The 16,850-nt window shown below is 36.7% G+C and overlaps 1 protein-coding gene across 23 annotated transcripts in view; it reads right to left on the bottom strand.

Annotated features, from left to right (window-relative positions):
* RGS7 (regulator of G protein signaling 7) overlaps positions 1 to 16,850 on the bottom strand; it is a 271,402-nt gene that overhangs the window by 46,453 nt on the left and 208,099 nt on the right. For all 23 annotated transcript variants that reach the window (XM_021391124.1, XM_021391127.1, XM_021391132.1 and 20 more), the window contains 3 exons: positions 7,682 to 7,746; positions 6,056 to 6,132; positions 5,834 to 5,915 (listed from right to left, as the gene is read on the bottom strand). In XM_021391124.1, the coding sequence (XP_021246799.1) occupies positions 5,834 to 5,915; positions 6,056 to 6,132; positions 7,682 to 7,746 (224 nt within the window). The remainder of the gene's footprint in view (positions 1 to 5,833; positions 5,916 to 6,055; positions 6,133 to 7,681; positions 7,747 to 16,850) is intronic.

Genomic DNA, 16,850 nt, shown 5'->3' with positions numbered 1-16,850 from the left:
AATCCCAAGATTGTTCACAAGCTAAATTCTGTAGCAGTATGTTTCAAATTAATTCCCAGATGCCTTGCAAATTTGGCACATAATCAGGAAAAAATCATTAAAACCTGCTTGTTCTACTGAAGTCTTTTTCACAATTTCTTCAGCCTTTTCATCATTCATCTTAAAATACCCGTCCTATGCTACTAAATACAATCTTTATGGAACGCAAATAGGGTAAATAATTACAGTGTAATGAATTCAGTCTAACACTAAAATAAGTGAATACATTTTGGAAGTGGACTTGCATAGAACAGCCACAAATTTGATTATATTCCTTAATTTGAATGTATTTTTAAAACATGATACATCTGACAAGATGCTGGAACTATCTTTGAAAATAGTGATCTATGTTCAAGTAATATTATGGAAACAAATCAGCATTACACAGCTTAACTGCTAAAACTTGCCTATATCAGCTGATGATGTACAATCTGTTGCCTTTAATTACCTAAATATAGCTTTTCATGTTTTCTTATTCATCTATTGAACTGGTTTCTACAAAGGAAAGGATCATCCTGGTAATAATTAATAAAAGCTTTGTTAGGATTAAGTGTTCTCTCCTGGTGAAGATTTTAACAGAGAATTATGCAGGAAACAGAGTGAATTTAAATGCTCAATATATGTCCTCTTTAGTTAATATCATTTTGAGTTACTAAGTAACAGAGATATACAGTTACAAACTTATTTATTAAAGTGAAATGAATGAACAATAAACCTGATTGTGTCATCCAGTGGAAATACACTGATGCAGAAATAATGAATTCTTGATAAACTGCAAATACTGGCATAAGCATAAGTTAAACCCACTATAGACAGTCTCTTGTAAAGGACAACTTGCCATTTGTACCAATTAGTAAAATCAATACATGCTTTATTCAAGGATTTATTTGAAGATCCCTGGCTACTATTAAAATGGCAGAAGGTCTCCAGTTATTCTGTAGCTTAGAATTAATCAAAGCATGGACAGGATTGCAATCAATGGATAAAAATTTAATTGCAAGTTGTTAAGTTTTCTTGTTTAAACAAGAAAAATGAGGTTTAAAGACCATCAGATAAAGAAGAGATGATCAAATAGTTCGATTGACCTTTAATTAACATTTGCAGTATGGTAAAACTCAGTTCTTTTTAAAAAGTAAGAGATGGGAAGTCACACTCAACAGTGAAGTCAGGGTCACTTAAAACTCCAGTATCTTTTACAGTATCTTTCAAAAACAAGGGGATCTAAGCCATACCCGTTTCCTGTTTATACCTGTCTTCTGAAACTACAGCTCAGATCTTTTCCCTGAGTAATATCAGGCACAAAAGGAATTCCAGTGGCTTGGCAAATAAAGGGTCATCTTGGGATACGAGAAAAAGAGATACACAGAGATTTTCAAGAAACTTAAAATAATACATTAAGCCATAAATTTAATCCATATGGGAGCATCTTGAATCATGACGCTGATGCTCACGTTCTCATTTCCTTGCTTGTTTAAGAACAGGTTAAGTACAAAACTGAGCTTTCACCTTAAGAGAATAGGATTTCATCACATTGCTTTAGAAAATTTCTTTTAGCAGTTTTTGTATCACAGAAAAAAACATAATATACAAAATTCATACGAAAGGGATGTTGAAATGTAAGTTTTAAGACTTAAGTCACTTAAAAGTAAACTAGAAACAGTACTAAAGAGTATATCACTGGACAGAAGTGATATGCTTAATTCTTTTTGAAAGCTAATCCAATTTCTGATTATTCTTAATTTACAACAGATTGTTTTAGGTTTGTAGTGACTAGTTTCCAGAACCAGAAACTATTGTACATGAATTATATAAATTGTATTCATTCAAAATGTGTTTTGGTAGTATTAATTTTAACTAAGGATGTGTTTATATGATCTTTGTGAAAATTACAGTATTTGCAACACTGACGCATAGGGAAATCTGTTAACTCTGTTTGTTATCCCTGTTCTTAATACTCAAGAGCCATTATTGCTTCCTCAAAGTTTTTCACCCCATAAGATAGGAACCTGTTGTTTTATTAATTCCATACAGAATTAGATGTTAATCACTTGAAAATAAATGCTTGTTCTAAACATTCCTTATTCTTACTATTTCAGCTTATTATCCTAGTTGCTACCAGAATTGGGTCTTACTGAAAACTAGGTCATCTCATTTGTCTGTGCCTTTCCAACATCTCATCGGTTCTATTTCACAATTCTGAAAATAACACATTGTACAGTAAATTTATTTTATTACCAGAAGTGTGATTATCTGAGGCTGCCAGCAGCTGCATTGGCCGTGTTCCCTGACTGCTGGAGGGGTAACTCCCTTGTAAAGGTACATGGTGAAACAGGTGCAAAAGACAACATGATACATCACTAGAGAAGTTGGATGGCATGATTTATCTTTGTTTCCTATAGATGTTTAAAAACTTTATGAAAAAAAATCATGGTAAAGCAGAGAGAAGTGTTCTGTGGCTGAACAAGTAACTAGCCCATAAAAGCTTAGGGTCTGCAGCACATGAAGTGTGAAGAGAAGGACTGTTCCACCTTGACCAAGTTAAATGCAGTCCTTTGCCAAGTCTTTGAGGCTGATCTTGAGGAACAGGATGGAAAAGTCATTAAAAGCAAAATAAAGGAAAAAAAAAAAAGAAAAAGGAAAGAAAGCCCGGACAAATAACCACAAGTATCCACAGCACAACCCTGAACACCTGGTAATATTACCTACTGGCTCAGATACTGAGGGTCATGATCAGAGCACATAAAATACAATTTTAAAATATAAAAAGGTAAAATGAGATCAGTGGAAACAGAATCCAGTAAAACTGTTTAATAGAGTGAAAAGATGAAGGTGTGGAATGTGTGACAAGGCCTTGAAAAAAAATGACAAGGTTACTTTTTCCTTACTTTCCAGCCAGGAAACAATGTCATGAAACCCCTATATGGAGAAATCAGAAGTATTTATAAATTTTATATCATCAGTGATATTGGTCTTATAGTCACTTTTGACCTTAATGGAGTCTGTCTAGATTCTGTAAAGCTTTGAGTTCTTTTATAAAGGCTTCAGTCCAGACATTTGACATTACTTTTCAACGAAGAACAACTTAATTTCTTTTTGCCTTGGAGGAACTGTCTTCCCTACTTTAGCTTGTTTTGTTACTGCTTTTTGACTGAAACCCTAATTCTCCTAATCAGTTTTCATTCAATCAGTTCCATAGTCTGCTGTTTATAGAAGTTACAAAATTAGGGAAATGCTTTTTCTGGGAAGATGTACAGAAAAGGAATGCTCTGAACATATATTTACACTGCCATTACAAAAAAAAAAAAAGGAATGTGTTGCTATGTGTGAAGGCCATTAGTCCCAGAGCTGTTAGGTACTAACTATAGTAGAACTGATAACATGGACTTTTGTCTTAGTCTCAGTTGGGACAACAAATTTATTCTAGGTCTGCTACTCAGGATCTCCAGAGAGTTTATAAAGTCCTCCCTGAGACGTGTTTGCACGGTTTTACTGTGATTGGAATCTGAACTAGAATAATTAAAACTTCTACAGGAATTCCTCTGTAGGCTGCAGTACCTACAGCTGAAGCTCAACCTAGCTGCAGGCTGAGATCCACCTATAAAAGGCAACAATCAATTTACAGAAATTACAGATTATTCTTAACATTATACTAAAATACCTTAGAGCAGATGTGTCCAACCTGCAGCCAAGGACAGCTATTAATGAGGCGTGCCCCTGCTCTGCACCATCATGGCAGCAGCAATTCCCTGCAGGGCAGCCTGGCCCAGCCCTGGGCGTGCAAACATTGCCCAGCAGAAACCACACATGCATGTGCAATCAGCACTGTCTGGGCTGAAACCCAGAGGAGGGCATAGTTCAGTGCTAACTCCACCTCTTGTGCCCACCACACACACTCAGCCAAACTGAAACCCGTGCGTATCACACGCACTTGTGCCACTTGGTGAGTAAAATGCAGTGATTCCCTATGTTAATATTTCAATCTACCCAATGTCATCTCAAAAGAAAGCAGAACCCAAAACAAGAATTGTGGATGAAAGAAGAGCGTTCAATAGACAGATGAATATTTTTTCTGTCAAGAAAAACACCATGACACTATGCTTAATTTTGTAAGGAAATCTTATCAGTTTTCAAAGACTACAATTTGAAAATACATTATATGCAGAGACATGCTGCCAGAACTCAATGTTTATTTTATTTTCCATAGATGTTTTTGTGAGAGTAAATTACAATAACATTTTCAAACGTAGTTTTTCAGTAATTAGTGACCTGTTCAGCCAAAGTGCCAATGATTTCCTCTCCATTCTTCTATTTATATCTCGCAAAGTCAGGGGCCTAGATTGCTGACTATAAGCCAATCTTTAATCTTTGACATTTCCTAGGTATGTCTACAGCCAGGTTAAAAATCTCAGAAGGACTAGGCAGATTTATCCACAGTTCAGTCAAAGCTCTCGATCAGATTCAATTTCCTCTTGTTCTGATGCCTTTAAATCTCTCCTTATTGTCTTCCTATACCTTAACTCAAAACTTCAGCAACTTACCTTCTCTTCCAAACATGGAAACAGCATCTCATTCCCAGATTCAAATCCCTTAAATCCATTTCTGCAGCTAATATAAATGCTGTCTACCTTCAAATTTCTTATGTGCATAGAAACATTCCGTGTCTCTTCTATTGGAAAATTCCATGAACATCAGATGGCAGACTGTTTTTCTGCTCTCCTTTGTTGTTTTATGCCAGTGACTAGACAATAATGTTCTCGTACCTAATGCCTGCAGACTGAATCTTTCACTTCAAAAGATTTTCTCTACTTGATGTTTTAAACCCTACCTAAAAAATTAATTTATTTACTACTCTTCCAGTACCACACTGCACAAGTGCAAGCTGACCCTGTTGAAGTTCATTATTTTTTCTTTGAAACTTTTTCACTCTATCCACCTCTTCTACAGGTTTCATCAACCTAACCTTACTTCCTCAAAACAATTTCTGGGAACACAGCACCATTTGTTACAGCTTAAGTCATCTAACAACAAGGAATAAAAATGAGTAAGCATTAGTTCCATATTAATTAAAATGTCAGTGAAAGATATGGTTCGTATTCTATTTCATTGGAGATTATATCAAAATGTATGTGTAGCTTAGTGCTACATATGAAAAACAGACAATTCTGTAGTAAAGCAAACCAGCATTGATTATTCACTTCTCAAAGATGAGTCAGAATTGTGGTGACATTTGGCATTCTCTCTTTAAGTTTTCACTCTCTGAATTAGTAGGACTTTCTTTTTTTTTAATTTCAGAAGGACTTTGACAGAGAAATCTGACAAATCTTGTTAAGACTGTGCAGCTTTCACAGATCAAAGCCAACAATATCTAACCTTTATGCACATAAAAAAAAGCTTGAAAATATGACCAGTGAAATTGGAAGGCTTAGCAAGCAAATAATTAGATTAAAAAATATTCTGATTTATTTAAAAGAAGTTTTAGATATAATGATAATTTTTGTGGTGTGACTCATACCTTGCAAAACGTTTAAGACTATAATAGCCAAAAAAAGTTAAGTCTGATTCAAGAGATTAGACACAACCAATCTATTTGCTGAAAACTCTAAACTGAGTATAAATTTAAAAGCAGTCTTACATAGTAGAATGATAGAAACTGTTGATATTGCAAATAGGAAGGTGGGCCCCAACTCATGCTTTACAGCCCTTTTACTTGTTCCCAAACTACCTCAACACCCTGCAGAGACTAATGTTCATCATCAGTCCCACTCCCAGGCAGCACAACTCCACCAGCACTCACCACCGGCCGGTGCACATCCCAAAACGCTCGCTCCTGGCTGTCAAGAATTTTCCTTTCTATCTTGTCTCTCTTCTTGTCAACTCTGTCAATGTTATAAGATATTTAGAAGAAACTGCATTAGTTATACGGATTTGAAACATAAGAGGTTTCCAATGTCTTTGTTATCCCCTACTCCCTTTGAAAGCACACACACACAAATCTCTCATCTTCAAAGGAACTTACTTTGCTTGTGCTTCAGCTTGCATAAAAATAAACTCCCACTTCCGAGCAAACGCTCGCTGTAGCCTGGCCAAGCTCTCCTGAAAACAGATCACAGTTATGACAAGTTAGGCATCAATTTACTGTTTAATAGCTTTTGCCTTACCTTTTGCCTACCTCCTCCCATGCCTCCCTCCCAAAAAGACATAATGCATGCCATAATGTGTGTACCAATGTAGATATGCCTTATGATTTAAAGTGTTTGTCCATCACCAAAGAGGATAGAGTGACACATCTATCTACTTTTTTAATGTCCTCACTATTCTAACTTTGAAAATAAGAGTGGATGAAACCCTCTAACAGAATGCAGACTAAGGTTATTCAATACTGAATGGGAAATGTGTATATACTATATTCTACTAATAATAACAGGAAGAAGAGTATTTTCCAAACCTTGGGAAAATTATTTCCTCTAGTAATGCTAGAACAGATTAATGGTCTGTAATAGAGCTTTTCTAATCTATCCCAAGCTTAAGAGGCAGCAGCATGCAGTATGATAACATGGAGAAGAAGGAGGTACTTACATTCATTAAGAAAGACCCAGCTGCCTCTGCACATTGTTTTTATTGAGATCAAGTGAAAAACCATCTTTAAACTTCCTAACAAAAAGTGTTAACTGTATTTCTGTGTATTGCAAAAGTATCTCAACAAAATTCTTACTGAAAATAAAGATTACAGAGACTGGAGAGGAGACTTTGTAGAGATCTTATAAATACCAATAAAGGCTCTCATGGACAGTATACCAGAGGTAAATTTTCTAAGGTGTATAAATGTAAAATTATGCATATCTCACAGTGCGGTATGCTGAAAAGCAAGTTTGTGCCAGAAGAAGCAATAAAGTCTGTCAGCATGATGCTGAGGCTGGAGTTTTTGGCATGTTGAGAGGTCTGGCTGACTATCCTGCTATCATGTCATAGTAACACAGCTGGACAGCTTTCAGTGCAGAGACAGGATTGTGCATGAATTTTATGTTGACACTTTCATGAAAAATTCAGGAACTTTTGGGGGAAATAGGGATGGAATTCAAGCCATATCTTCGGTCAGTGCCATCCTCATCACCTAATCAAACTCCTTCCTTCTACTGCTCTTCCTGGCCCCAATTACCTTGCTTTCTTGCCCGGGGCAGAGCACGACATTTAGAGAGTGGGAAGTGCCTCTACACTGTCTTTGCCTATAGCACAACTGATGAGATGTAAGCTTAAGCGCCAGCATCACTGTTAAGAATGAGATTCATATCTCTATAGCTACTAAATGCTTCTGAAAACATTGCCAGAGACTTCTCATTCAATTCTTTACACTATGTAGAGTACAATGGCTTTCAAACACTTGAGGTGTATCTGGGATTTGCAAGCAGCTGTTTCTGGATCCTTGTATGATGATCCAATATTAGACACAGACCAAAATCTCACCTCTTGCCCAGCCAGCCTTCACTACTGTCTCGCAAACAGCTTTTATGACTCCTGAACAATGTCAAACCCACAAGCTAGCAAAAGTTGGCTAACTACAGAACGTCCCTAGTTCTCATGCTTACCATTATTTTACATGCTAATTAAGCTCAGCAAAGAAATTTACTTTTCCTCAGGTACTTACAGCTTCATAGTCTGCTAGCTCTAGCCTTGCTTTATTTTGCATTGTCCGCTTGCAGAGGTAAACAGCTGAAACAGAATAAAAATCATACAGGATTTGCTACTATCTCATAAACACAGCAGACCAGAAATCTAGAGGCTTCACCTATATTTTACTGCTTGCTTTCTTTTTGGTTTCGAATTCTCCTTCTCTTCTGCAAAGCTTTAAATACAGGATCAATGCTACAAGTATCTTAATGGAAATTATGGATCAGATACAGAGGTTCATTAAATAATTGTAAAATCTGCTTTATGTAACAGACATCATATACAAAATGCACGAGATACTTGCAGTGAATTTGTTTCATGGCATATTAAAGACAAAATAGCAAAAACATTTTTAACTGTGTGTGTATTCCTCAGGAAATATAAAAATTGTATACAGAAAATTTCAATTAAGAATTGATTCCAAAAAAGATTCAAATCTCATACAGTACAGTCTGCAATGGCTTCCATTTAAAACAACATCAGATCAAAAAATGAAAAAGGAGTAGCTTGTATTAGATACAAAATCTTTCATTTTTTTTAAATCAAAATCATCCAGCAGATCTGTTCTGCCTCCACCTCATGCTGACTGAACAGAATAGTAAAATGGAACTAAATACTGAAAGGATGAAAATGAAAGTTAAGGCTACACAGACAGCACAGTTGTTTCTATTTGATTTCAAGCTTTTAAGCTTGATTCTGAATTCTTTATTCTCTATATTCTTTATAAATGAAGTACATTTCCAACAGACTTTATTTACCTCCCATCACCCCAAAACATTACACAGAATGCCCCAACAGAAAGATAAGGAGGGCAATACAATTTCTTTCGCTGAAGTCTGGCAGCGGTATCTAACCACATCACTGCTTCAGAGCACATTCTCATGTGCAGGATGGGAGAATCTTTCGATCAGTGCAGGTACGAAAACCTTAACATAACAGTGGTCTCTGTGATCAGTAAAATGAGCCAATGGTTCTGCCTGGGAAAGGGCCATGGCTCCTACCTCCCAACTACTAGCTTCTTCACTACAGGTAGCAAAGAGAAATAACTACATATAAGAACATTATTCTTGCAATCTCTAGGAAGAAGGAAGCATTTGTTTTGTATTTAGCTTTGATTTTTAAGGTAGTCAAACCAATTACGTACATTTTACAACTCTGAAGGAAATATTTTTATGTCTAACAAATCACCTGCAAATGCATGGAAACCCACACTGATGGATGTTATTTTGGTGCAATTGATGACAAGCACTTCTCATAACTCCAGCAGCAGCTACAAGTATTACTTGACATAAAATGAAGTTATTTGATACAGTTTCTTGTCTATTTTTTCCTCATTTTTTATACATTACCTAGCCTATTTTCTTTCACACTTTTTCACTTCCATTGCTTTAAGAAGCAATGGCCACTTCCTCTGTTTGTTATACTCCCACATCCCCTCTGGTTCCAATGCAATTTCTATGTCTTTAATATGTACAGATACAAATACACTAATCACACACCAAGTACAGCAAGCAAAGAATTTCTATAGCCTCTGTTTCCATACATTTTAATAGTACTATAGAGTTACACTAGTGCACTGACATACATGCTGAAATGCCACAAAAAGATGAGATGAATTCTGAACCCTTTGTACGTAGGACGTATCTACAGTGCTAGGAAAATAATGAGGACAGAGATGGTCTTTGATATTTATCTCCTCTGATAGTGAAACATTTTTCCCCATTTTCCTTCAAAGTAAGTTATTTATCTGAACATTAAAAAACATTCCTAAAATCCTTGAAAATATCATCAATAAAACGTATACATACAATGTATATTTAATAGAAATGTGTAGACAGTTCTAAGAATTCCAGAGGTTAGCTGTTGTCCATTCCAACCAGCCAAATATCATTTGAACAGAAACAGAACAAACTCTCTGCACCTCCTTATCCTCTTGTAAATCATATTCTCATGGTCCCCATTATAGGCACCTTTAGTTAGCTTAGCACTTCCTTGAATCCCACTGCAGATAAATTTTTGAGATTGGCATCTCCTGCTACCACCACCAAAAGTAATTGCTGTAGAGGTGGCCGACTGTCCACCTTTCTATCAGAGAAGGCTTCAACAAAAGAAGCAGCTTCAGATCACAGAGTACTCAGAGCTGGCAAGACAACAACCAGGTCACCAGGAGGAAATGAGGACAGTGGAATTAGCTTTCTGGGCTATTAATATAATACTGTGTCTGAGAAAATCCTTGTCTTCACTGTGCAAGCATACCACAGTATATTTCCTGCAGAGATCTCTTAATGACCCTTTTTGCTCCAACTTCTTGGCAAAGAGTCCATACAAGAACACTTGTTTTTTGTCACGTACATACGTTAGCCAAGTCATGTTCATCCCCTAGACATTTTTCTCCAGAAAAAAAAATCTCCAGTATCCAGCTCTCCTCCCTTTCAGGAACCTAAACATTATAATATTGATGGTTTGGAATATTCCCAATAAAGATTTAGTTACCTGGGAAACATAATACATTTACTAGTGCAGAAGAAAATAGTCCTCAAGAACATTCCTACTCCTTGACTCAATATACTGTCATTGCTCTGTGCTAACAATTACATCCCTATTATAAAAGTGCATTTTTGAGGATCTATTTAAGAGCTACTGTGGTCAGAAGAGCAGCAGGCAGCAGCTCAGGAATTTGAGTTCACTAGTTCATAGTCTTGTTGATACAAATCCTTGGCTTGTTCACTAATGTGCTGGAATGTAGAAAGAATGTGAAAATCTCTCATTTTCAGACGGAACCTTTGAAAATACAGAGAAATAACGTTTCATCTCTTTGAAGTTTAGAGCATTGAAATCTGAAATATGGATGCTGCTGTCTTTTTCTGGTACCACTCTTTTCTGCACCAAAACACGTAGCTTCACATTGAGCATCTAGGAGGATGCAAATGTGTCTCCTGGTTCTCTACTATAAGAAAGTCATGATCCCTTGGCATTTCAGAGAATGACAGCATCTGCTTTTTTAAGTTCATGATCTGAATGAGTTTCTGGTGTTTTTACAGTTTCATTTGGAACTGCAATCTGCAGCAAGGTTCTCAAACTAAAAGTTGCTCTATTTTCATATATGCTTTTCCAGCACAAAAAGATGATGCAGTTAATGATATCATACCCAGTGCTGTGTTTCCCATTTTTTTCCCCAAAACATGAACATCTGCATTTGTAGAATGGAAATTACAATAATAGAGAAGACATTTCCAGCTCATCAGTGTTCATTTATGATCTGCTAATGGGAGATTTTTGGAACTGCATCTTACATTGACTTACCAGACTGCATCATTATCAGATGGTCCTTGGTAATTGTAGTGTATTGGCAGTTTGACAGAATCTGTAAAATTCTGCAGATTGCTTTTGTGCCTGAAGGAAGCAAGTTGTCAAAATATTCTTTTTGTTCTTACATATCTTCTTGCAAACCTACTGCTCCACAGTAGAACTCGAGGCATTTCCCAGCCAGGAATGCTTATGCTTTAATAAAAGTAAGGATGCTGAGAGAATGAAAAAAGTTTGAAAGACTTCAAAGAAGGGGGATCGTATCTGAATTCAGTCAATATTCAAAGTTTTTTGAAGATGAATACTATTAATTGACTCCATCAAAAACAAGAAGATAGGGCTGCAGCTGTTCTTTGAGTCTATTCTGAAGCAGAATTTGTTTTTGAGCCTGCACTAAAGCTGCACAGGGGGAGGTCCATTAATTTGTAGCATATGCAATAAATAAAAAAGACCTTACCGAAAGTGACCCCCAAGGACCCTGGTCTTGACCCTCAGTGCACCACGGAACTGTAAATGTCCTAAGCAGCCCATTCCAGGACCTCTCCTGCCCCATGGCCCCTGCTTGATCTGTGCTAGGTATGCCTATAACCAGCCCTGTATAATACCAATGCTGCCCTGACATCCTGGCTGAAGCCAGGACTTTCAAGGTCACTCAAGACTTTGTTGGTGAGGGATTAGCCCCTGCCTGCACTGTTGCCACCCTCAGACCTCACAGACCTTCCAATGCGGAGCTGCCCATGCTTGTTGTTCCCTCACAGGGTGCTGAAAAATGCTTAACATATGGATGAATTACACACTGGGAACAGGGTCTGATTAATAACCTCAATTTACTAAATATGGACTGCCACATACAATCTTCTTTTGGTGCCAGTGTATTCTGATGGATTTTGCAATCAACATAATTGCCTCCACTAAAGTGAACTATGTATTAGATGTTATATGCTTTACAAGTTGCTGATTAGCATGAGAAAACAGATTTTCCAGCAATTTAAAATGCAGTGTGAATATGCAACATTTCATACAGAAAGATGGTCAGAGAAATCCAAGGGTTGCTCTGAAAGTAATGCCTCCTATTTTATGGATGGTGGTGGTATGGCAGTAGGAGTTGAGCCATCCCACCAATATTTCATTACATTTTGTTGCTGTGTAACAGATGGCAGCAGAAGGGCACTCTGACACAATGCCAACTGACATGGAAGTATGTATAAAGCAAAGGTGTAGGATTGAATTTCACCATGTGGAAAAAAACAGCACCTACTGACATTCATTGAGGCTTGCTGAACTTTTCTAGAGACCAAACAGTGAGTGTGAGCACAGTGAGGCAGTGGGTACTGTGTTTCAGCAGCAGCAACAGCAATGTTAAAGACAAGCCACATACTGGAGGGCATTTTTTTTTTTTTTAAAAACACGAGCACAGGAGACAGGCTCTTGTTCATTGATGGAGAAAATGTACAGCTAATGGTGGTGATTATGTCCAAAAGTAATGTTTTGTGGCTGACATTTTGCTTTATCCAATAGTGTTATTGTGTTCTTTGTATCTGTTGTAGTTTTCATGGAAATAAATAGGTGGCATTACTTTTAGAGTAACCTAGATTACATAAATGGGTATCTGAGCCACAAACTGGAAGGAAAAAAAAAATCAGTGGTATCTGCAGAGCAAGACTACTTGCTCTTGAAAACTCTGTTCAGATGCTCACAAAACCTGAACAGTTTGAGAGTTGAAAGAGAACCTGAGAACCAGAAATGTTCTCAGAAGTGGGTGTATAGACTTTTCTTCCCCCCAATTTTTTAAATTGTTACATACGAAATAACATATTTTCAAGGTTAATTAACTTGTTGTTGCTCGACTGTTCAATTGTACTTGAAAGTTCACACAAAGCTCTATGGATGACAGTGACAACTGCAAATTTTATCCTAGAATCAAGAAGCTGGACTGCCTATTCATTGTATTAAATAAACACACAGACAGAAACAAAACCAACAAACACACACCTCAAAACACTGAGCTTCCAACTGAAAGTTAAAGCTGGGAATTTAAGGTTGTTCCTGAAACTGGTCTAAACCTATACAGAGCAGAGAAAAAAGCTTCAGCTAAATCCAATGGAAGTATATCTCTACCTCTGAAGACCACAGATAATGCCACCTACACATCCACCACCATGTACACAAACTTAAAACTCCTTACATAACTGTCCCAGTGCCAATAGTGTTACAGCTTGATTCACCCCTAGAGGGTGGGTGTAACACTCTGTGAACTTCATTTTCTTCACTGAAGCCAGATTAAATTTATAGCCTCTTTGAATCAAAATTCACATTTCAGAGTCAGCGCCTAGTCATGCCTAGTCAGTATTTAAAGTGCAAAGAAAACTGAAAATACTGTAAGCTCCAAGGGTTTCAAAGTGCCCTGTGGGCAAACAGAAGTTCTCCATATGTGAGTGTCTGTGTCAGATGGAGAATTACAGGACAATCAGCAGAGAGCATGACTACAGAACAGAGAAAATGAAACCAACTCTTATTTAAACATCAGTGTTTCTAGAGCTATTTATGCTATTTTAAGATCTGCTCTAAAAAATAATTTTTGGTATTTGTGACTGCTGTTGAGTTTCTCTTAGTCATAGAAAAAAAAGACAATTTTCTTTTAGGTGGACAAATGGGTCAGCCTCATTTATCAGTAAATGTTCTACACCCTTCAGTAAATGCTAATGACATTAAGCAAGACTGTGACAGTTTATGCGTGCTAAACATCCAAATGGTCTAAAACAAGATTTCTGTAATAGTCCTACCATTCACTAGCTTTTGCTCTGCGATCACAACATTTCTGTAACGTTTAAGGAATGTAGTATGATTACAAATTTAGAAAAGTAAAACCAATTAATTACAAATTTCTTAGATAAATCCAGGACAAGAAAGAAACCCAATTTCAAAATACCAGGGAGTTCAAGAACTAAAGAGAGTTCAAGAAAAAGCAAATCTATCTTTTTACACACAAATTCTCCAGATTATGTTGCCAGGTAAAATTGTGCAAGGTGACAAAAAAAAGGGTACAGAATAAAGGCCACCCAAATCACCTATACTCACATGAATTTGCTATAAAGCTCCTAAAAGCAGTGCAACAAATCCAAATAAATAGATTTTACACAGAAACTACTGAGGGCACATGCAATCTAAGACAAGGCTGAGCTGTCAGAAGATGGAGAGTGCTTTCTCCTAGACAGCTGCAGGGATAGCAAATTCAGGTAAGTGAAAAACTCTGAAGTGGTGAGCAGATTGGAGGGCCTTTTCAGAAAATGCCTCCTACTTAGAGAGCCCTCACTGTGGAGGGTTGTCAATGTCAGAACTAGCAAGGTTTACAACAAAATTCAGGACATGCTTGTTAAATGAGACTTTCTTTTCATCACTTACATGACAGAAACGGCTCCTAATGAGTGAATTTTGTAGCTCTGAAGAGTAATAGAATGGGAAAAATCCAGAGCAGAAAAGTTGTTTACCTAGGCCATCTTTCTGCTAATGCAGTTCTCCTTAAAGCATATTTCATGGGGTTCTGCTCAGATTAAATTTTATGCAAAGCAAGTACCAGACCCAGCCACATTTTCTTGAGGGACAATTTTGCTTGTTAAATTTTAGTTCTCACCTACTCCCACCACCAAGATCTTAGTCAACATTTTCTGTGCATCTGGTTTCTCAAAGAAAAGCCACTCACGTAAGGAGTCACAACCAAGTCCTGCAACAGTTTGGTAAATTACTTGAGATGGGTGGAAGGCATTGTTTCTTACTACACCTGGAAATCCAGTAAGTTTTGAGATATTCCGAAGGAGGTCCTTACAAGATAGATTTCTATTAAAGACCCAAGAGAACTGTTTACAGGAGTCATTGCTGACATACTCTTGCTGACACAAACTGTTGAAAAAATGGGAACTGGGCATCAAGATTCAAGACTCTAGAATTGTAGAGCTATACACAAGCTATTTACACTACATTGGTTATTTTTTTGCTCATTCTCATGGCATAGATCTTAACAAATACATTTTTATTCATATCTGACAATTTATATAGAAGAAAAATGCTACTCTGCTACCAGTTTGCCCCAAGCTACTGACTCATATTTATGGATTCATTTCCAGAGATGCTGAGCACATGCATTTTTCCAGCAGAGTTCAGGCAAGCAATACGGCTTAATATTTCTCAAATTGACATTGCTTACTGCTAAGCTGTTGCCAAGGGAATCCCTCCTGAGCATTTCGGCAAAGAAAGGACATAATGCTTTGTCTGTACAGCCCTCCTCCTTGTCAGTTTTTCCATGGAAAACAATGCAGAAAGATATGCAAGAAAGAAAATTCCTAAGAAAATCAATATTTCAGATAGAGATTTGAAACTAGTTATATGTAAAGTAAGTAGGCAACAAATGCTAGAGAGAAAATTATGTGAAAATTTTCAATATGTGAAAAAATGATACATGATTTCAATTACTTTTTGAATGCTACATACTTTTTAGTGTGGCTGCAAGCTTGGCAGAGGATAGGCAGATGAGCCAGTTGCCATGGCTCATGTTCTGAAAGGAGCAGCAGATGCTTAACAGAGAGGTCTTTTTCAGTTTACTCTTACGTGGTAAGAAAGTTTCTTTTAGGAAGAAAGTTTTGTATGGACTAACTTGTTAGATGAATTATCAAGAAAATTTAAAAAGGACAGAATCTTGATTTCACAGAAATGCTGGAGAACAATAGCTATGAGACAAAAGATTTCACGTAACAGAAGTAGACGATTTCTGTATTTTACTGTAACTCAGCTGGATAGGAGCATCATGAATGTTTATCGAACTGCCACAGAAGTTTACATGCAGCACTTGTTTTTATCCAGATAGCATACATATTTCAAAGGGAGTAATTAAGGCATTTTATTGTGTAGGTGCTCTCGTTTCCTAGAACACTGCATTTACAGCACATCTTTACCTGGAAGGCTACTAAACATAAGTACATTTTCAAGATTTGTTATTCTTCACAACAGAAATTACTTCGAATATATAGAAAATAGCCTTATTTAATGCAATTGTAAAACACACAGTCATATACTCTTAAACTCATGTTGCAGTATCAGTTACATACCCTGTTCTCCATAACCTACCAAGACTCTGCAAAACTCCTCCATTTCTAACTCACTTGGGGGGAATGCACACACAAAAATTACAAGGCTGAAACAGATCCTCCTGCAACTATATGAATACAATTGATTATCGTCTTCCAGTATTAGTTCAAACTTGTTTTATGTGGTAAGTGACTGTGGCACTTACAAAATTTTCTTCTGACTCTGTATGAACATATTTTAATACACAATCAAGTGTAAGCAAACAACTTCATTTCTCAGACACTTTTGAGTCTAAACTTCAGCTAAAGCATACTGGAGAAAAAATGATTAAAAGTTACTAATTGTCCTTCATATCTTACACATCTGAAATTCTTACATGACTCTTGTATTGCTACAAATATTTCCCTTGGTTTGCTTAGACTCTGGCTTGAGATTCTCAAATATAAAAACAGTTCACGTTTGGTTGTGAATAGATTTTTCCCCTAGACCCTTCTATTTCTTATTTATCTCATTCAGTGAACTGAATCCCTCAAATGTGCAACAGCTGTGAGTCACTACACCTCCAAGAGAACCAGGCTAATTCCATGAGACTGGAGGCCAAAATTTATGAATAATAATAATTTCATACGTGACCAGTGTTTACCTTTTCAGAAATGAAACATACTTAAGTTTCCATCTTTAATGATATCTTAAAGACATGAGCTCTTTTTAAAATGCCAGGGAAAAAAATCTGATAGCAAAAAAAATAAGAAAAAAGATGA

The sequence above is a fragment of the Numida meleagris genome, chromosome 3, assembly GCF_002078875.1.
Source record: "Numida meleagris isolate 19003 breed g44 Domestic line chromosome 3, NumMel1.0, whole genome shotgun sequence".
NCBI classification, from domain to species: Eukaryota; Metazoa; Chordata; class Aves; order Galliformes; family Numididae; genus Numida; species Numida meleagris.
Note: the sequence above shows the minus strand (reverse complement) of the source record. Positions and strands in the feature narration are given on the sequence as shown.